Source organism: Limulus polyphemus, unplaced genomic scaffold, assembly GCF_000517525.1.
Source record: "Limulus polyphemus unplaced genomic scaffold, Limulus_polyphemus-2.1.2 Scaffold4241, whole genome shotgun sequence".
Classification (NCBI taxonomy): domain Eukaryota; kingdom Metazoa; phylum Arthropoda; class Merostomata; order Xiphosura; family Limulidae; genus Limulus; species Limulus polyphemus.
This window is the reverse complement of record NW_013669851.1, coordinates 67400-90197: the sequence shown is the minus strand read 5'-3', so window position 1 is coordinate 90197 and position 22798 is coordinate 67400. Positions and strand designations below refer to the sequence as shown.

General features: G+C 33.9%; 1 protein-coding gene across 1 annotated transcript; it reads right to left on the bottom strand.

The window, feature by feature from the left end:
* Positions 1-1157: 1157 nt before the first annotated feature.
* Positions 1158-22219, bottom strand: LOC106470832 (uridine-cytidine kinase-like 1). The gene is made up of 6 exons (XM_022399467.1): positions 22166-22219; positions 20397-20686; positions 19457-19563; positions 9440-9610; positions 2331-2402; positions 1158-1355 (listed from the first exon to the last, which is right to left on the bottom strand). Exons 1-6 carry the CDS (start codon positions 22213-22215, stop codon positions 1158-1160), a joined length of 888 nt encoding a protein of 295 aa, XP_022255175.1. The 5' UTR covers positions 22216-22219.
* Between the last annotated feature and the right edge of the window lie 579 nt (positions 22220-22798).

The following is a 22798-nucleotide window of genomic DNA, read 5'->3' as shown; positions in this document are numbered from 1 at the left end:
TATTTAATTAAATAATGCACCAAGGAACACAGAATAATAAAATTCAAAAAGCTGACAATGTCCCACAAATATCACAATTTTGCTGGCTTTCTAACTATGCAATGAGAGCCATTACAAATTCATCCACATTAGTCAATATATTTCCTGAGGGAACAAAGCTTGTACTAAAACAGAAATTGGCAATTCTCTGTTCTGAAAACAATATAATATAATATGTCACTTGATAGATGAAAACCTTGGCTTTCTATTAGTTATAAATAATGTTAAACATAAGAGAAAAATATTAACAAATCCTAATAGAGAGGATGTGACAGGTGGGTATGACAAGAGGGGTCTGATTTTCTATTTGATAGCTCTGTAAAGAAACAAAATTGAAGGCCATGACAATTATATTTTGTCAAAGCAATGACAATTTGATAGTGAGTAATTTATGTTAAATTTCATACTTATTAGAGGGGTGGCAAATAAATTAAAGAAGAAGGGATGCCTAGAAACAAATGTCACATTTCTCACACTAGGGAAAATTCAGGATTTCTTTTTAATATTGCCTTATAAAATCAATAACTTAAAACTGATATACTATTAAAATATGGATTATTAGCTAAGATGTTATGCTATACTATTTGGAATAACATAAATAAAAAGTAGCTTAATTAAATTTTTAATGCAAGTCCATAAAAAACCTTGTGACATGTGCAGAAAAGGATGTCTGTTGCAAAAGGGTTAATATATGTAATTAGGAATAACTTAAGTCTTCTATGCTGGCCAAACATTGTGAGGTATTATTAGAATTATGCTATATTAAAATATAGTTAACAGCAATAAGGATATCTAATTGATGAAATAATCCATATAAATTAGGATGTAAAAAAAAAAAAGTATATTTAATCAGCTATGGTCATTATTAATACCAGGTTGAATTTTAGTTTTGTTCTACGTATGTAGCTTGCTATGATCGGAAGTTAATATCAATTACTAATGTCCTTTTCATATAAGGATGTTAAGGTCAACAATCCTGATGCTAAGAAGTTCATCATAGAGGTGACAACAGAAGTTTTACAAAATCACAAACTACTTACTTGGCAAATATATTTGTTTTGTGTTGCATAACATATTAACCCATTTTACAGAATTTTGTAATAACATGTACACAAGATTTATTTACCTCGTGGTACAATTAAATCAGCATCAATCATTGTTGGGGCAATGTAATGATCAAAAGCTGGCTTGACAAATCTGTTGTACTGTTTGAGCACCCCTTCCAAGTCCCTCCCACGATCCATGATGTCACGTTTCAGCCTCCGAACCAGTCGGATGTCAGAATCAGTATCAATGAAGACCTTCATGTCCATAATCTGCAGACAATTTGTAAAGAAAGACAAGTTAGACAGGAATGAAACGGGAGTGTGTAAATACAGTAAATAGTTTTAAATGTTAAGAAATTAGTACTGTCAAACTTCAGTTGTAATATAATGTACATATTTTTACTGGATGTAAAACTATTAATAGTTTTTTGGCATCTTTTGTGCCTATCAAGACTGAAAGATATATCTATATATATCTGTAACGAAAGAGAAAGACAGGCAGACAGATGAAAGGAGAAAACCTTTTATCCTTCTCATTACCAATTCCAAAAGCTTTTCTTTATCACCAAGGATTTTACTTCAAATTTCCAGTATGGAAAAATTTAAAGGTATTTCCTTACAATGATTATAGGTTAAATCAAATCTATGAGCAATCAAACTACATGCAGGTAGGTAGTTTTGTGGAAACTTGGGAAAAGCATGCAAATATGTTATGTGAAAAAAATCTGGGTGAAGAACACACTAAAGTCTGTCTGTCACTCTTAGTTTATGACAGAATGTTTTCCATGTAATGTGGATTGTTACATCTGATGACACTTGACGTAATCAAGTCTTTGAAGACTTACATTAAGTTTAAAATGTAATAATAGTTATATCTTAATATTACTAGCACATCCCTTGAAATATGTGAAAAAATCATGAGAAATTTGTATGTTTGAGTCTTGAAGACCCAATGGCTCAGTAATTAGAGTAACTGTCTCAGAGCACTGATATCAACTGAAGTTGTCAGTTCAAACACAGGTCAGCAAACTACTCAAAATAAAATAATGACGCTGTAAAGTAATATAAAGTACACTACAAAATTAACATACTTCAGGATGTTATCATTCTAATAAACTTTCTTCCTAGAGTTAGTAATAATGAAAATTATGAATCATTAAAATATTGAATACTATTTATTTAAACTGAATCAATATATAGTTTTCAATAAACTTTCACCCAGCAAAAATGTGTAAAAATACTCACCTCAAGTAAGCCTTTATGTGCAAAACACAGAATTCCTTCAAATATGATGACATTTGCACCATACATGGTTTTCTGCAGGAAGATGAAACAAAGAAATACAGTATTTATAATCACATCACCCAGTATTTATCTTAATCTATTGAGATAATACACAAAATGAAATTTTAAAAATATTGATAAAAACTCCATGACCCAGTGTTAAGTCAGAAATTTGTTCAGAAGAAAATTTCTCTGATGTTTTATAGTGGTAATTATCAGAGTTTCCTGATTTTGCAAAATCTACATGGCAATGATTCCAAAAAAAGGTTTGATTCCTGCACTAAGATGTTTGTTTTTTGTTCTGAATTTCATGCAAACATACTTGAGGGCTATCTCCATTAGCCAACTATAATTTTGAAGTAATAGGCTAGATGGAAGGCAGTTAGAAAACACCACCCACACCAACTCTTGGGCTACTCTTTACCCATGAATAGTGAGAATGACAATCACATTGTAACACCCCCATGACTGAAAGGGCAAGCATGTTCAGTGAAGGAAATTCGAACTCACGACCCTCAGATTGAGAGTCGAGTGACCTAACCATTGGGCCATACAATACCTACCACAGTTATAATTTCCCTGTATTCAAAATGCATTTCCAATAGGTACTTACCACTTCTCACATGTTTAGCTATTCTTGTTCAGTGCTGGCCTATATATGCAAAAGTTTTCTTTATGCATGCCACAAGTCTTCCACCCCTTGTTGGAATTATTATATTCCAACATGTCTTTCATGTAAATCATCATGCAACATCTCTTAACAAATAGTAGCATAATATGCTCACTTGATGTATGTGAGTCCCTCTACACTCCTCTACCGAACCTTCACTTCAAAGTTTGGCAGAAGGTGTGAGCACCAGAGAAGGGGAGGAAGAGTGGGAAGGGTGATATGAGGAAATACATTTTCAGTATAGGAAAATTATAACTTCCAATACAGTACTTATGGTACTAGAATCCCACATTGAGAAGTAGGAGTTACTGGTGCAAGGGAACGAAAGAAATACCCCCGAAAGCATCCTAAGTGAGATCAGAAAAGGGGAACTGCATCACTTCTGAGCCAGGTATACTCTTTGTCTATATGTGGAATACATAAGACATAAGGGTGGAAACTCAGAGGTGTAGAGTGGCTAAGCTGTGGCAAACTGTACTCGGTAAGTCTACTACATCCAAAACCTCCTCTTGGGGTACCAATGTCCACAAGAGGGTAGGATGAGGATCATACCGTCTTCACCTCAAACTCAACAATCAGGGATTAAGACCCTCGCTGATTTCTGGGTATGACACAATGATCATCTCTGACCTAGTGATCCAGGAATTGACATCCAGTTTTGAAAGAATGTCTATCACATGCAATCATCTCCCCTAACTGTTGCACAGGCTGACACCATACAAAGGCAATAAGAGCCCTAAAAGAAAAGAATGAGGGATAGTCAAGGATAGAACCGTAACAATCACACGTACCACCACTGTGACTCATGACACAGGCAGAGTAATTGGGGGAGGAAGATAGACAAACCAAACTTGTGTGAGGACTTATGGCAATTGGTTCAATCTAACACCTTTTCATGGGGTACCAACTTCTACACAAGATTAGGATGAGGTCTCCCAATCAATGGGGTGAACTGCAATATTGATGGCTCAACTCCAGTGTTTGTGTAAATAGTATCAGGAGGCCATATCATCCAGTAAGGTGACATCTCAACTTCCGCATTTGTGTAAACGGAATAAAGAGGCTAAGTCATCCTTTAAAGTGATGGCTCAAGTTCCATGGTTGTGTAAATGGTAACAGGAGGCCACATCATCATAAAAGGTGAAGGCTTAACTCCCATGGTTGTGGAATGGAATCAGGAGGCCATGTCAACCAGTAAGGTAATAGCTCAACTTCAGTGATTGTGTAAATAGCATCAGGAAGTCATGTCATTCAGTAAGGTCAACCACTCCAATGGCTTCAAACTGGAAAATGATAAGTACTCACATACTCCACTCAAGGAAAGGAGGGTGACAATGTGATGAAGAGTTTGGAGAAACATCATCACCTGAGACAGTGCAACTGGTGACCACGAAACCTTACTTTAAAAAGCAGACTATACCGAGTTATTCACTACAGGCATAGCAGGGATGGGCAGCAATCCACTTCTGCTTTACCCATGCAGTCCATGGGTGGTACAGTCTGGAAAAGGCATGTTTATGAAGCAAAATATCGCAAGGTGAGTCACTGTCAACTGATTTTGTGGAACACCCCATCTTCACAGTGAGCATGCAAAGCCATGGAAAATAAAGCACAAATCAACATGGCTGTACAGTGCAGATTTAGATTTAAAGAATACTTGGTCAGGCACCACTCGCCACAGAGCAGGATCCACGTGATAAAAAGGGAGATAAAGGACCCTGAAAAAAAAAATTAATAAAACTTACCAGTTAAAGTTGCAAATTCTGGAGAATGGCTACAGGTGGTAGATGAACAAAGAGGAAAGCATGACATGATGAAAATACTGGGAGATGAACTTACTAGGAGTGGTATACATCTCCGAGATCAGATGATGAAGAAGAAAAGTGAGCAAAAAAGTGAAATGTCGGATCTGATGGGAGGAGAGCTGGAACAACGTACAGGAGGAAGAAGGTAGGGAAGAGTAGGCCAAATGAATCAAAAGGCAGATCAAATTAGTAATGGTAGAAGAGGAAAGATCATGAAGAGAGAAAGATTGCCATGGGATAAAAAGTCAGTTGTGCATATGTGTAAAGGTAGCAGCACGTGCTACATAACAATAAAGAGCCCTGACTGGACTCAGAAGTCTATCTGGATCTGGCTGAGGGTAAAAATGGTATACAGAAGGAAGGAAAATAGAAGAAAAGGATGAATAACTCACCAGAGCTGCTGAGGTATTTGGGAGAAAGGAACAATCGGGATAAAGGAGAAGATAGGTAGGGTGATAAAGGTACATGAAATGTCAATGGCAAACAAATCTGACTGTTGATGTCCACAGGCTAAGAGAAAAAGGGATAGATGAAACAGGGACCATGAGGAAAGTGGTTGAAATAGAGATAAAGTAAGGGCATGGAAGACCACATTAATGTCCCAATCCGGAAGGGCAGGATGCCTGAGAAGTCAACATATCCAGAAGGAACACATGAGCATGGTAAGAACAGGGGAAGTAAAAACTCTATGGTGTGGGGAAAAACAGAAGGTATGGGATAGGGCCACCTGATAACCACCTGTTACCATACCAAAAACAGAAGACTTTCCACTTGCATTGGTATACTTGGATGGAAGATGGCCGTATGGAACTAACTAACAAGGAAGTAACTTGACATGTGAAACCAAACTGTATCACCAAGTACCAGAGAAAAGCCAGGTATGAAGACACAGGACATAGAGATTGTGATGTGGGATCAAGGTTGACAAAGAAGGGAGAGAGAATGGGGAAGAGGGACAGGTGGTGATAGGAGCAGACTTTGTAACCTTGGAAACCAAGGTTCAGCTGGCCAATAGGGAGCAATCAGGAGGACCTGACAAAGGGTGTAGTAGACAAAAGAAATCGCCCTATAAAGCAATTGATGGGAGGGTGCACATAAAGATATTTGTGTGATTAATCCTGGCTGAAGGTATCGACTCCCAAAGCCTGTGGATGTGGTACAGGTAACCAAAAGAGTGGCAAATTGGTATTGAGGCCTATGGCAAAGACATCCAAGTGGCAAAGATCCATGAAAACAAGTAGATCTAATGCTCACTTTGTTGGATATATATGGTCAGGGCGTAAAAAGACGATCTGTGACTAGACTGATAGCACTCGGCACATGACATGCTATTAAGGCAGATGTGATGTGCATGGGCCCAGTATAATAGATCCAATGTCCAAAAACATAGATCTCTAGACTGGGTGCCCCCTTGGAGGTTGATATGTGCCACCACCATAGAATTCTATAAATTAAATCACCAGACAATGATGGGCGAGAAGAAGGAAGTGATGCAATGCCCAATGTACTGCTAGAAGTTTGAGAACATTGATATGCAAGATGGTTCATCCATAGACCAATGGCCCAAAGCTTCCTGGTGATTGACCCATAGATCCCATCCCTGAAGGGATGTGTCTATGAAAAAATGTAGATCTGGATGCAGGGGAGGAAGCATCACACATGCAGATGTATGGGTTTTGTCCAGCCACCATTGCAGATTATCTTGCAGAAAAGTAGGAAGGGAAATGGGGATAAGAGGATCCTGAAAAAGGTTCCATCATTCGTGAAGTGCCCACTGAAGAGATCTCATATGGGTATGACAAAGAGGAACCAGTGCATTCATGGAGGACCATATCTCCAAAAGTGATAGAACCTCGAAAGCAGGAAGTGACTGAGCTGAGAGGGCATGGTGAACCAAAAGTTCCATTGAACAAAGACGTAAAGGAAAAAGCAGAGCACAACTGATATTTCTGTTGAAAGAGACCCCCAAATGAACTAGATATTGAGTGGGTCAAAGGAATGACTCCAATTTGATCACCCAAGCCACCACAGAAAGGAGTCAGTGAGTATGAGTGGCCAATTCCTGATTGGAATTAGTCAAAAGAAACCAGTCATCCATGTAATAATGAAATTGCATCCCCAGAGCATGGAGATGACATGCAAAAGCCCGGACTATGTGACAAAACACATAAGGACCAAAGGCAAGTCCAAAAGGGAGCACCCAAACTAGGTAAACCACCATGAGATGGTCAAACAAAAGATAAGGTCAAGACAGATGTGCTCTTGGGATATGGATGTAAGCATTGGAGACATTCATTTTCATCATCCACAACCCCGGGGAAAAAGTCCATCTCAGGTTGAGAAAAAACTCCATGGTGAACATGGGGAATGCAAAGAAGTGGTTGAGGCAAGATAAATTGATGTCTAGCCACCAAAGATGGGAATAAAAAACCCAGAAGGATGGTGAACTGGTTTGATTACCTGCTGCAAAAGCAATGCTTGAACCACTTCAGGCAGATACTGGAAGGTTGGGGATCTCGAGGTGAGGGGAAAGAAACATGGCAAGAAGAAACAGGAGGTGGAGAAGGAAACTGGATAATGAATTCTTCTGATAGAACCTGTATCACCCATTGATCATCAATGAAGGGATGCCAGTGAGAAAGAAACTCTAATAGCCAAGCTCCCACCAGACCCGAACCCACAGGGTAGTGACCAGTACTGAAGGGGATGGGGTTATATCGTTTAGGAAATCAACAAAAAGAAGCATCTCAATTAGAAGGAATGGGTAAGGATTGAGATGACGAAAGATTGTAAATGGGAATAGGTGGCATATGAGGCTCTGATCGAGGTAAACAAGCTATAAAAGTTATATGGGTGGACCAATGTCCCCGAGGCTGAATAGTTTCTGGGATTGTATCAAAGACAATGTCTCAGGTGCAAGATGCAAGTCTTTGAGATATGTTGAGGGTAAATTAATCTGATCCCAAACTGCGTCTTGACCTATAAGGTCCCAACAACAAAGAAACCACATATGTAACACCAGAGCTGAGAACCAAAATGTGGGCTAAAGTGGAAAAGAGAAATGTAAGGGTATCTGCAGAAAACCCCTCAGGATTTCTGTTAAGAGCCTCCAATAGGAAATGCATGAAAGAAAGATACCATAAAAGGTTGGTTAGGGTAAGATGTAGGCAAGAATAATTGGGCATGAGTAAGACTAACATTTAATTCGAGAGCCACCCCCCAAATAGATAACAATGAACCTAACCACTGCTGATCTAAAAATGGATAGTCTGCACAATGGTAAGAAAGGGCAAATTGATCAGTAGTCCTTGGTGGATGCAGCATGCTGATCCCCTCACTCAATTGTTAGACAAATTGATCCACATGTACTTGAATATAAGAAGAGGGAGGAAAAACTAAAAATGGTTGGGAAGCTTGTTCAAGCAACAAGAAAGGACAAGGTGAATAAGAGATAGGGGAAAGGGATAAAACATCACAAACCTGAGAAGCAAAATCTGTAAAGACTGAATGAGGCATAGGTGATTCCTCAGGCTGAAAATGGGAAGAAACAGCAAACTCTGGAGGCGTGAAAAGATGATCCAAGTCCTTGTCATTCTGAATAAGTTCAGCCGACTTAGGAGGAGCCTGGGCGATATCAGGGGACAAAGGATGACTCATGTAACACTCAATATCCCAACATATAAAAGCAGAGAGATCCTCCATCAGGTCACCCGCACAGGAGGCCTGGTAAAAATCACTGGTCACGGGTGTGACCCCCGAAGTGGTAACATGAACTTCGAAATTCATAGCACAAGAAAAGGTTCACAAAATTCGATTAGAGAAATATAGTTACAGGAATGAACTGGTATAAAAGAAAATAAAGTAAAAAAGAACTACTTTGCATGAATAAATTTGTTTGTCACACTGTAAGCACTAGGCACACAAGAGAGTAAGTCTTAACTCAAATGCTGCCAAATGAGAAGTGAAGATTCGGTAGAGGAGTGTAGAGGGAGTCACATGTCATGTGAGCATATCATGCTACTGTTGGTTAAGAGATGATGCATGATAGTTTACATGAGAGACATGTTAGTTCCAACAGGAGTGAGCGGAAGGCTTGTGGCATGCATAAAGAAAAAGTTTGCAAAAAGAGGGCTGCACTGAACGAGAATAGCTAATCTTGTGAGATGGAGTAAGTACCATATCAGAAGATAGATTTCTTTAAGTAGGAATAAAGCTAAGATTATTTAATGCTATAATTTTGCAGTGTACAATTATCAACTGTGTCTGCAAACTTTTTATTCTCAGTTTGCACAGGTAAGTTGTCTTGGATCACTCTTGTGAGTAACAACTAAGTAACTAATAGTAATAATTTTAAAAGTGACAGTTTTATATATGTTACTATTTTTACTTTCCTTCTAGTACAAGTCACTTCAAATGTTTACAGATATAAAAGAAAAAAATTTTTTCAAGAAATAAATATTCCTTGCTGAAGACACCCAACAGAATTTTGGTTCTTAATTCTGTCCGTGCCATGAAAAATTGCAAAGAATGACGGATACAGAAAACATGGATATTCCAATAAAACAAGTTCTCTAAGTGGCATCAGCCAATGCTACCATTCTTTTTTCCCTGGCATGGGTGACAAAGTTGTAGATAGGCACCTGGACTCGTTTTCCTTCTTTCAGCTTTCTTAGAGTTTCTATTAGTAAGGAGAAGTCAAACGCATCTGGATGGTCAAAATTGTATTCATTCTCATGTGCCAATTTATGCTGTTCTTCATCCAGTACCTATATAATTAAGTAAAATATTTTATATATATAATGAAAACTGAAATTAATAGAAACTCACAGCTATAATGTAACATTAAATATGGACAAAAGGGACCATAAAGTCCTTTAAGGGATGTCATTTCTCATCAACTTTTGAGAAACATGAAAATTTAAAAGGAAATCATTGATTCTCCTCATAAATTCTTGTAAAGTGCTCATCCCCACTACTTGAACACCAACTAATTTCATTAGACAATGAAACTATTATAATTGCAGTCTAACCTGTCTTTTCCTAATATTAAACTTGTGTCTTCCCATCTTGTTATTTTTAGAATAAGTACAAGGAAATCAGAGGCCTTTATCCTATCAATCCCCCCTGTTAATCTTGTAAACTTAAATATGATCACCTCTTACTTTTTTTCTCAAGAATCATTCTAGTATACTTCCTCTGAGCCCTCTCTAATAAGTCATTAATTCTCTCAGTTAAGGAAACCAGGATTGCACACACTATTCCAAATAATGCCTAATCATTAATTTATATAGAGATAATGACCTCATTTTACTTATAATCCACATGTCTATAAATACATCCTAAAATTATTCTAGAAACAGAGCTCTGCTTTGATGGTTTCATCTTTAACTGTCACTACGTCAAGATCTTTTTCCAAGCCGTGACATTTGAAAAATGCATGAATACTGTAAACTGCCCCTACCAAACAGTACCTGGGAGCAGTTACAAGCTTATGCCTTATCTCTATTCTTTGATTACAAAATTGGACAATAAATGTTAATTTGTATTGACTGAAACATACTATTTTTCTGTTAAGTAAACCTATGGTAGTACTTCAAGGGCAAAGTAAAAGTAAGGGGTAAATATAAGGCCTGGTACATTAATTTGATGAATAAACAAAGTAACAATCAATAAGATTTTTATATCCAGTAAAATTGGAAAAATTATAATATTGTGATCTCCTTAAAGTCTGGCACATATTTTGACTACAGTCATATAATAATTACTCTTTTGTAACTTACAGACAACAGTAAAATGGTATTTACATTTTTTAGTGGGAAATAAAACATCAGTTTCACTATTTGTTCAAAAATTGAAAGTCACAAACTTGCATAAACACACATCTCATGAAAAATTGAATTAATGAGAAGTAAATCTACTTTGCATAGTCATTTGTAGATACCAAGATCCTTTGTCCCATTTGTGTTTAACTGTTAACTAGTAGAACATAATCAATAATTATCCTCATACAAACTGTATACAAGAGAAGCATCTACATCATCAGTGTCAACATCAAATAATTCCTGTGCAATTAATTCTTAAAAAAACGAATCTCATCTGTTTCATTACTTGATCTACTAGACATGTAAAAGCAGAATCATCCTCATCATGACCTCCATAATCACTTAAATCTTCATCACCAACACAGTAAATTTCAATTTTATTGTACATGCCTGACTTCCACTTCTTAGCTGCACATTATATAGTCAGGTTAGGAGGATTTGTATCCAATTTCCTTTTCCTCATTTATGCCATAAACTTCTCCAAGGCTGCTTCTAAAATTTGTTACTTTTTCTCATGTAGCTATACAAAATCATTTGTTTTAATCAACAGAAGGTTCTCACTGCTGCATGTTTAAACAAAGCCTTTTGTCAATGACCATGCAGGTAAGGTGACTAAACCCTGCCTCAATAACACTATTATTGGGTCCTATGCAGAGCACTATTTCCACCAGCATACATTTTTAAATTTCATCCTTCTATAGAGAAGCACATACTTCCACAAATCCTTAGTTTTGACTCAAATTCATGTAGTTCTTAACCATTCTTTTCATTCTGATCTTATGTCATTTTTATCAAAATTGTTCATTTCTAGTGTCATATAAACGTGCTCTGCAATTAAATTTAAACACTCAATTTACCTGGTGGTGTTACCCCAGTTTGTTGGATCTACTCAAAGCATACTTTGATAAAGTTAACTCTCAGATGAGAACTTGATTCAAGACAAAACTGTACATTTGCAATGACTGTAATTCTCAATTTAGGTACCCTATCTTTCAGTAAAAAGAAATATATAGTTAAAACTGCATGGGTGGCAAGGATATCAAAATTAAAGAATAAGTTATACAATTGGCAAGTTTTTTTAAATCGTACAGCCATACGATCTGATGAAGAGTGTTAGCTCGAAACATCATCCTTCTTCAAATAAAAATATAAAAAAACTTGACAATTGTTCAACCTATTTTTTTATACTATCTTTCAGTGGCAATTCAACTCTATGAAAAACACAGTGAATGCCTAGAACTCAAAGGCAACTGTTATTTTTCAGTTTTATTAGCAATCCATTGTAAACTTCAGTATTAACGGAGGCTCTGTCAGCTGCAGCTGAAACTAACAGGGACTGTATTTCTCTGCTGGAATTGAAACCTTTTCATCATTTTTGAATACATTATCAATGCTCCTCTTTAGATTACTTGCATCTGCATCACCAAAGCTATCGATGCCCTGTGAAGCAAAACAGAAATAAACTGGTATATCTTGCTTGACTGTTCTAATGAAAATGAGTTCTTTTTTCAGAGCCAGTTTTTCTTGCCTGATTTTCATCATTACGTACAGCAAAAGCTATTGCTGAATCTAAAACCACTGCTACTTCCTCATGAATGACTTCTGCAATAATGTTAATACATTTTTTCACTCTATTGACATTATCAAAATTTGAAACCAGTTGTACCCCATTTTGTTTTTGTACTTTAACTAGGGTTTTGAATGCCAACAGAGGCTGTCCATCCACATCAAACAAGTAAGCTGTTTTAAGAAGTTTTCTGTATCCTCCTTAGCTTGTGCATGCAGAGCTACGTTTACCTGAGGTTGGAGAGGGATGCCGGAAGCAGAAGTACTTGTGACAGGAAGAGTATTCTCATCATCTTCGTGTAACTTTTTAAAGCCTTAAAAGCACAAATCTATAAATATATAAATTTTGCAGAACATATATTGTAGTAAAAGAATGTAATAAAAACAGCAAAGCTTGAATTAATAAAATAAATGGACTATTGAATCTATGGAAAAGATCATCCTATTGGCTGATAACACAGAAATTTATCAAAAACAGAAAAGAAATGAACAGATAATACTGTACATATAATAAAAATATTTAATTATGTTTAAATTGGTACTTAGTTTAGGCTCACTTGATATAAAGTTAACATAAGACCAAATCAAAAGTTCATAAGTAACTTGAAAATCAATTAAAGTGCATAACATCAAGTTAGGTCTTGGCCAATAACTTATAAATGCATACAAGGTCAATGACAATTTTAATGTAAAATAAGCCTAATTAAATTGCTGAATTTGTTTAACACATTAACTACTGTTTTCCCCCCACTTTGTGTTCATGTTTGCAACTTGCATACAAACATAGGCCTACACAGGCAACATTTGGGTTTACCTTTGAATCCAAAACAATATTATAGTATACTGACTGTAAAATGTAGGTAGTTGATGATACAGGCTGTACACCTTATGAAAACATCAAATGGATATCATTATAAATTTGAGTAATGACTGCAAAAACAAGACATATACATACGTAATTTGGTGTGTTTTTAAATTCAAATAGAAAGTGACAGTGTACTTCCTTATGAAATCAGTGACATATATATACTTGTCCAACTCTTATTTACTGTGCCCATTCATTTCATTTTAGATCTTCTTGCTGTATTGAGCACAAATATTGCACCAAATGTTTGTTATAACGTCTCTTCCTAAGGTCTCCTTTGAAGAAGAATATCCAATTTGTCCACTAAGATTCCATTTGCCGAATATTGTCAACAAAATAGAGTTTCACTGGCTAAACTGAGACATGTTTACAACTGAAAGTGAAACTAGAACTGAGCTATAATGATTTCCAATCAGTATAACAGCCTTTGAGGCCTCCTGTCATGCAGAAAATCAAAGTAGTTCATCAAATGCAACTTAGGCCACAATCAAATTTGTTAAAGCTCTTCTTGCTGTTCTGAATTAATAACAAGTTATGTAATTTTAAACTTGAACACATTGACTTAATGTCTCAGTTACAAATATTGGGTTTCTATATAATACAACAGTATAGTTCAAAGTATCATATTACTGTGTATATAACATCACTAATCTAGGCCAACTTAACAGGTATTGAAATATTAAATTCCCAAATATTTTAACTTTGCTTGAGGAATTTCATCTTTTTAGTTGGCTTTTCCCATCAGGAATGAATAGTCCATCTGTATTCCTCTAGTTACAACCAATGAAAGTGAACATATTGCATGAAGAAATGCAACTTTTCATGTGGGAATGTAATCTTCCTGATAGCTTTCCCTAGAGTGAATGTAATTTTATTTCATTATTTCTATCCCTGTTAAAATTAAAGAATCAGAGTTGTAGCAGCCAAAAGAGTCACACAAAGTTATCTGTAAGCTTGTCCTGTGTAAACAAACAACAGATGATTGCGTGAATAGCAAGCATCATGATAGACTTAACTGAGGTTCTAATAAGCCCTTTCAAAACCCACCTTATGGGTGCTTACAAGCATCAGTGATGCCCATCAAACATGAAGGCTTGCTTTTCCTCAATCATGCTACTGAATTGGTTTCCATCTATATTACACACATGACCCAAATTATGATAGTCCAAATACATTTCTATACAATTACTATGGTTAAAAAACATTTGTCAAATACTCATTAAACTTTACAACTGATCCAAGACAATCTGTAGTACCTCACCATACGTAATTAGAGGTAGAAATCCACAAGAGTTTAATTTCATCAGCAAACTTTACAAATCAAATAATTATGTTCCTATTAATATCACTAATTAAGATGAGAAAAAATACTGATTCTTGAGGTACTTTACTCGTGACAAGGGTACAGTTTGATTGGACTCCATTAACAGCAAATTTTTGCTTTCTCCCATCCAACCATCTTACACTCTACTTAACTAGTATTTCTTAACCCCCACTAATATAATTTTCTTAAATAATATTTTGTGTGGTATCTTATCTAAAGCTTTTTTTAGATCTAGGTACATCAAGTTCATACTCTTTCCATCATCCAGATGATGAGTAACATCACAGAAAAAAGATAAAATATTAATGAATGCTATCAAATAACTTTCATTGAAAAGTTATTAAAACCAAAGTGCAAATTCATTAAAAGAGAAAATGACTAACTAGAAAATTTAGCAGAAAACTGATTAATACTAACAAATAAATTCATTAGATAACAGAATACTAATGACAAATAGTTTTAGAAGAAAACTGACAAGTAATAACATCTGTATAAATATTACACTTGTGTTTGTCTGTCTGGCTGGAACTTCTCTCACAAATTTCTCACTACAAATCTCATATCATTAGAAAGGCCTTTGTCCAAGGAGTCAGGGTTGCATATTGGCTCTTCTATTTAGAATCACCTTACCTGTTTTTTGCTTAGTCAAATTTTTCAATGTAATGTGTATGGTACACAATTGCACAATGTCATTGTCATCATGTGATGACTTTAGTTTTTTATTTGCAAAGTATTTCACACAAATAACACTTAACTCACAAGTAATTTCCTACGGTGAATTAACATTACACTAAATACAATTTCTGTGGAATTTCTGGACTTATTTAGGTCTAAAATACACATGCACAGTTTGTTTAAAACTATATGCTTATTACTTTGTAAACACTCATTCATATGTTTCTGCATATTCAGCTAAGTTGGCCTTCATTACAACTTTACATTTACTTTACTTAGCTTTGGTTCATTTCATAGATTGCTATAAACACCTTTTAGATACTTTTTCTTTACTATGGGATTTATTCTTTGTTTTTGTGAGCTTTTTGTTCCAATTAGCAAAAACCGTGTCATACACTGAATGCTTATAACTGTTTTACACTCTGTACACTATTATAAATACCATTACTTTATTGCTTACTTTATGTGTAATTTTATTAAATAAAGTTATGTCTATGTGAGTTTGTCTGACCATGTAAAATTTTTTCAGAAAGACCAGGATTTATCAATCTAACACATAATGCTTGCGAGAAAGCATAGCTTAAATGGCATGCATGACAACTACTGCAAATGTTTTATGGGTTGCAGCTAATATTAAGTAGAAATCAATACAGCTAAAACCTAAAAAACAGATTAATAATGGCATTGATGTTCAAATGAACATTAGTAAATACTATTATCAGTTGAACAATGATGAATAATAGGATAAAATACATCAATTAGAAAACAAATAAATGAAAACATCTTGAATCTAAACAAAGAAAAATTTCTGTGGACATAATGAAATGATGACTTATTTCCAGTTATAAAAAAAATTAGCACTAGTTTATTTCATCTATTTAATGTTAAAACAAATATACATAAACCTTCCTAACAGGTTAAAATGTAACAGGTTTATGAGGTAGAAAATGCAGTCTAATGATGAGCATCATCATCACAGAAGTGATGAACAAAGTCATTGAATGTTTTGTAATATACAAATTTCACCTTTAACAAATTTCTAAAGTAAATGCAAAACAATAATTAAAAATAACATCATGAACATTGAATGGAAATATCTGTTTAATCATAAACATTTGTAATGGGAATGCTGAGTCTCAAAAGGGAGAGGGAATGTATAAATTACTGAGCTAAGGAGATTTTAGTAAGAGGACTGTCTTCAATCAGAAGTTCTAAATCTGCATGGCCCATAGCTAAAACTTTGAAATCCATTAAAGAGATTCTGTATTCAGTAGTTTGATTCTGTGTGGATAAGAGATATACAGGAAGATGATTGAAAATAATAAGTCTGTATAAAATCATCATGTGCTCATAAATACATACAGCAAAATGGTATTTGGTTTTGTCAATGTAGGTAAATTTACAGCTATCACATGTATACAAGTAGATGATTTGTGAACTAATAAGTAGGATTGAAATGCAGTTCTCTGAGTGGATAAAATGTTTTCTTTGATTTACATCAATTCAGAGACAATCCTCAGTTGAATTTGGGTGTATTTATTTAAGAGCTTAATGGGTTGATTTCTGAGAATTAATCTCTATTTGTTTAAGTATGGAAGTTATAAGTACATTTGAATATCACTTTTCTTAAGGAATGTAAACTTTGCAATATTGTTCCTAAGTTTCTGCAATTAAACTTAAAAATTTCACCCTCAGAAAAACCCTACTTATTTCTCCTAACAGCAATATCTACTTGACCAGAAACTTAACCCTTTCCAAACTGGAGAAGGTTACACTGATTTCACTTCATTTGTTTCCTTCTCAAATTGGAAATAGTTAACCAAATTGCATAAAACTCAATACAAACTTACTAAACAGTATTTAGTTTTGACTTAAAAAATTAATATAATGATTATATTATTGACTTTTCTATCATTTTTTAGATTGTAAACTTTCCAAAGTATTTTTGGGAGACAGTTTTGTAAAAATAACAAAAATACTTCATTTTAGAATTTCTTTTCCCTTGACCAGAAAGTTTAATTTTATATATAGAATATCCAAAACATCAAACTAAGAAGACACGTTATTTTCAATTTTTATATTGACCTTGATCCTGACACTCATTTTCAATTACATCTCTGTTTCCCTTAGCAAGTCATGTAAACGAGCCTGTACTAAAAGTCTTAACTTCTGCTTACCTCTAATCAAATTCTTGTATGCCAGTTATTCTGTACCTTTTGAACAAGTTCATCAGAATTTTCCTATCTACCATCCTTTCAACAATCCGTGATAATCTAATTAACACAAAACTTCCAAACTCAGCCCTAGACACATTCTACAACTGTAAAACCTGCAAATTCCTACCTGCTCTTTTTTTACCTGACAAAAGAACTTGTAAATAGTGCTAATATTATTGCTTCCCATTCTGACATAGATAATAATGTTGTCCTTATGAATAGAATAGATAAGATAAACAAAACAAACTATCTTACCCAACTTCAGCAAATTTAGACCACCTACCACAGATGCTCTTAACCTAACCCTTGAACTAGAGGGAAAAAAACCATACAATTAAAATGAAATGAAATTCAAAACCACTATCTCCAAAACTTCTACTACTGATAAAATTTATATTTGTGGCTCCTAACTCAGTATATGGACTATCTAAAGGACATAAATTAGATCTGCCGACTAGCCATATACTTTCTGCTCTTGGCATGTATTCCTACAAATAGCTATATTTTAGACCACTTTCTACAACTACTTAATGTCCTCTATTGTTAACAAGATCAACTCACTCCATTCCCAAGACTATTATTTTAGGGAACTCTTTCACATTACTTTTTTACCAACATTACAATTAATGTGACCATCAACATCTGCTTCTCTGATCTTTTCAAAAATGGCACGCCTCTAAAAATCAAATGATTTCAATTTCCAATGGTTTAAACAGCTTGCTAAACTCTGTAGTCAACACTGATTATATATTCAAGGATTGCCTTTCCTAACCAGATAAATGGCTTTGCTGTAAGGTCACCACTTGACCCAAGCCTTGGCTAACTTCTCTCCGTTATTATGAGCAATCATGGCTCTACAATTCCAAATGAATTTAATCTGATCCACTACATAAGATATATTACTTTTGTAATATCTCCTGCACCTAAAGTTTTCAATATCTAAACTCACAGCAGCTCAACATAACCTTTTTCTTTTGAAAGAGAAAAAATAACCTTTGTCTGCCATTCACATTCTTATAAATCATGTTATTAATGGTTTCTCTACATCCACATACCACAAAATAAACTTCAGTGACCTCGACACAAATACTTTGACAGCATTTCTCCTTCTAAAAAAATTTAGACTGGTCACTTTCTTTTTTGACTAGGACCTGTAACATTTGTTCTTCAGATTTGTCACTACCCAATGAAATAAAATTTGTATATCTTTCTCATAAACAAAATGGATATCCAAACATTTTATCAAAATGATCATACATTTGTTTTAAATAAAAACTTATCCTTCTTAGCAATACTACATGAATTATTATATATTTATGTCTTCTATACTTAGGTAAACAGAACTTTATTCTTAAAAATCAATTCACTAAACTATTAAGTAAATACTACACTTAGATTCTACTAAGAATTGATTTTAAACCACCATATAAAATAAAACATTTTGTTTTTCCATTTGAAAAACTACATAACAGTTGCACTTCACTTATGGATCATCTACTCATGTACATGTGGTAGTTTGCAAAGCTATGGACATTGGCAAAACTAAATGCTATTTTAATTTATGTACCTATGAGCACATGGTGATTTCCTACAGACTTGTTAACTTCTATCTTCTTCTTAGACACACAATTTTATCAATGGACTTCAAAGTTTAGCTACAGGCCATACAGGTAAATATATATGTATATATATAACCAAAACAGTCTTCAAGAAAAACTCATCTTAACAGCAAGCACTAAGCAGGGATAGATGGACTTAACACTCCGAAATTTCAGTTACATGGATACATGAATTCAAAGATGAGCCAATCCACAAAATTGTACTTTTTTTTTAAAGTAGATCTGGTATAATCATATTACATAGGCCTTGTCCATTGCTGTAATGACCAAATTAAAGATTAATTATCAAAAACCAAGCACCGGGTTAATACTGGTTGTGTACTTTCAAAGAAACTATATCACATACTATGGAACATGTGTCCCAACAAATTCATAATTTGATTAAGAAAAGAAATAAAATTAATTAAAAAAAAAGATAATAATTTGAATCACGAGTTTTAACTGAAGTACTTAAAATTCACACACATATATTTAATTCTCAAAATTTTAAGATAATAAGGGCAAAAAAATAAAACTACAACCTACCTTGTAAAATGAATCCATGCTGAGTAGTGTTACCCAGGGAACATCAAGAGCTTCAATGATCTTTCTTGCTACTGTTGTTTTACCAGATGAACTACCACCACAAATTCCTGCAGAAAAAAAAAAATAAAGTTAACTGAATCTAAATGAAAGTCCTTCAAGAATTCTACATTTTTGCAAACTGGTACTCAAAATCATAAACAATGATATTATAAAATGATGTAATAACTGTTTTCAATCTGAACTAACAACCTTAGGTTTAAAATGGACATGCCAATATTTAAAACAAAATATAATTTTTAATATCTTAAATTGAAAACAAAAGTTAACAACCATGATTCTTCAAGAAACAGAAAACACAACAATCATTACTGTGTACACATTTAAGCTGATAAAGTAAAAAAAAGCTAACTAGTTTTACTGAATATGATAAAACAATAAGTTCAAATGCAGATAGTTTCTGTCACACCTTAGTCACATTAAAATTACAAGCCAGAAATGTATAAAAACAGATTTGAACAAGAAGCATTTGTGATAGACAAAATGGATCTGAACTATTATTTTTACTATACATCTCTAGTTTTGTCATTTTTAATACAACAAAAGTTATTATATGTCAATGCTACAAAAAAAAATCAAGAGCATGCAAAGTTTAGCCTTGTCTTATTTGTAAAATTGAAATTAGTATATATAGTAATACTTAAATGTAATGTTTAAGCTTTCATATCTGTAAAACTGCCTGTATGTTTGTCAATATTTTCATTCAACATCAATAACAAATAAAAAAACAGTATTATTATTGCTTTATCAAAGATATCACTCTTCATTGAAAAATTACATACACATCTGTGACCATTTAAAGAAATATGAAAAATCCATTCAAAAATGACTGAAGAAAACATTAACAAAAACAGAAAATGAGCATAATATTAAATAGACTAACCAATTACAAATGGTTCCACCAGCTGACCCTGTGTATCATACCATGGTGGTCTACCAGCTGTGTAAATTGTTCTCTGTCCTGATCTTAATACAGGCTCCCGAGAAGACCCAGACTTAGAACATGATCTATTTTTTTCTCGTTTTGTGCGGAGACAGTGAGGAGTGCAAGGAGTAAGTGGTGACAAGGGTTGAGATCCCTGTGGGGATGGGGGATAAGACCCCTTCTGCACCAAGTCTTCATTAACATCAAGTCTTCCAACATTTTCAAAACCAAGTTCATCACTGCTATCACTAGACAAAAAAAATTTACTTAATGAAATTATTAAAATTAGGTCTGTGATTTTCTTTTTTGTTTCTCACTTGCAAATTTTTTCCCTGTAATAAAACTGTTGGTAAGAAATTAAAATAAAATTTATTGAACTGGTGTATTCAAGTGTTTTAAACTCACATCAATTTATTCTATGGGTGAGATTTTTCATTTCTGCAGTCTAATATTTTTTTAACTTACCATGTGAAGTCAGTGGTCAAAAAACTTAATTAGATTTTTGACAAAAAGAAAATGACAAATACACATACATTTGCACTTTTTTAAAGAAACCAATCTGACATCATGGGCTCATGGCCATAGAGTACTATTAATAGTGTGTCAGGCTGCAAGTGGATACGTTATCACCACTATCATTAACAATTGGGAAAATAATATTATGAAAATCTTACCCTGCTATATTACAGCAATATGGAGAGCATTATACATATTACAAAAAAAAACACAGAGAGATCTCATGTACAATGCATGAATTTCCATCTCCTCCTCTCTTGGATCAATGACAATTTTTTTTTCTCCCCAAAATAAAATATCATTAGTTCCTCCAATCAATAACTACAAATCTGTGCTCATTAAGAAGCTCATACTTTTTACCTTATGATGTCCAGTGCTTTATGATGGCAAAATGTTGACTTTTTACAGATATATAAAAAAAGGTTTTCATATAAACATATATAATTTCATACTTTGGGTTTAGAGAATCCAAAGCATTTCTGCTAGTGGCAATATCAATTGTTTAATAAGGCCATAATCCGCTTAGGTAATGTTTCTGTAGGATGGTACAAAATATTTACTCATTTATGTTTTCAAAAACCAATGTATGAACAAAAAGCCAAACTGATGCAGCTTCACTGTGTGATGCTTAATGAAGTTAATGTTAATTAACACATTTTCAACATTATGTATCAACATAAGGACATAGTCAGTTTCCCTATCAGAATTTCTCTATTTTTCAGTCTGAACGATTTTTGGTACATTAATTAATAATACGAAAAAATATTTTTATTTCCCAAAATAAAACATCAGTACGGCAGTAGTTTCTCAAGTCAGGAAATAAGAAACTAAAGCTCACACAATGAATAATTTTCAGAGCATCTACAATTTTATATTGCACATAAAGCTAACACGAAAAGCTATTCAATTTTTGCAACTAAACTACTTTACGATTACATAAATAAGCTTAAGTTGCAGTTGTATGAGACTTGTAATGTTGTATAATTCCGCATTCTGCAGATCAACATAGTCCATATAAATTATAACTTATAAATTACAACTTACAAGACTTGGTTTTCATTCAAAAATCACTAACCGAAAAAAATTAAAAAGTCGATTGTGTACAGATTTATTTCTTTTAATTAAATTACAGAAAATCCTAAATAAATGCTCTAGTACTGGAAATACTTACAATTAAATAACATTACTAAACTATCAATACAAAATCAAACCTCTCTGAACTTGCCGAACTAGGAGCATTACCGACAACAGTTTCTGCCATTTTATTACATTACTTGTGCTGCCGTCTTGTGGAAATGTTTATTGTTCATTTAAAAGTTCAAAGAACAACTGATTGTACTAATTCTAGTGAAGTTGTTATATAACAAAGAATCGATCTATATTTTTATTTCTCATTGAATGAGAGGATTAAAATGATCGACACAAATTCTTAATAAAAAATTTCAAAACACACAATCAGTGACTTTCGGCTTGAAATATGCGATGCGTCAAATAACAACAGCAACATCGATTGATAATAATGTCTTGCAATGAAGTTAAGTTATTTGTATACTATTGTCGTAACGTTGTTCTTTCATTGGATTGATTATTTTAAGTCATTTGATAAAAATAATGCCAATATTACAGTTCACTTAACAACAACAAGTTAGATTATTTCTTACTTAATGTTGGCTACAGGCTACTATCGTTTGTATACAGTTGTTGGCCCTGGTTCACAAATAATGTTTTCACTTTCAAATTTGACAGATATTTACTCATTAATAATACCATAAATAACGTACAAAACAATCTTGCTTTTATAACTTCACGACTAATCGATCAAGTAAATGAATATACGCAATAAT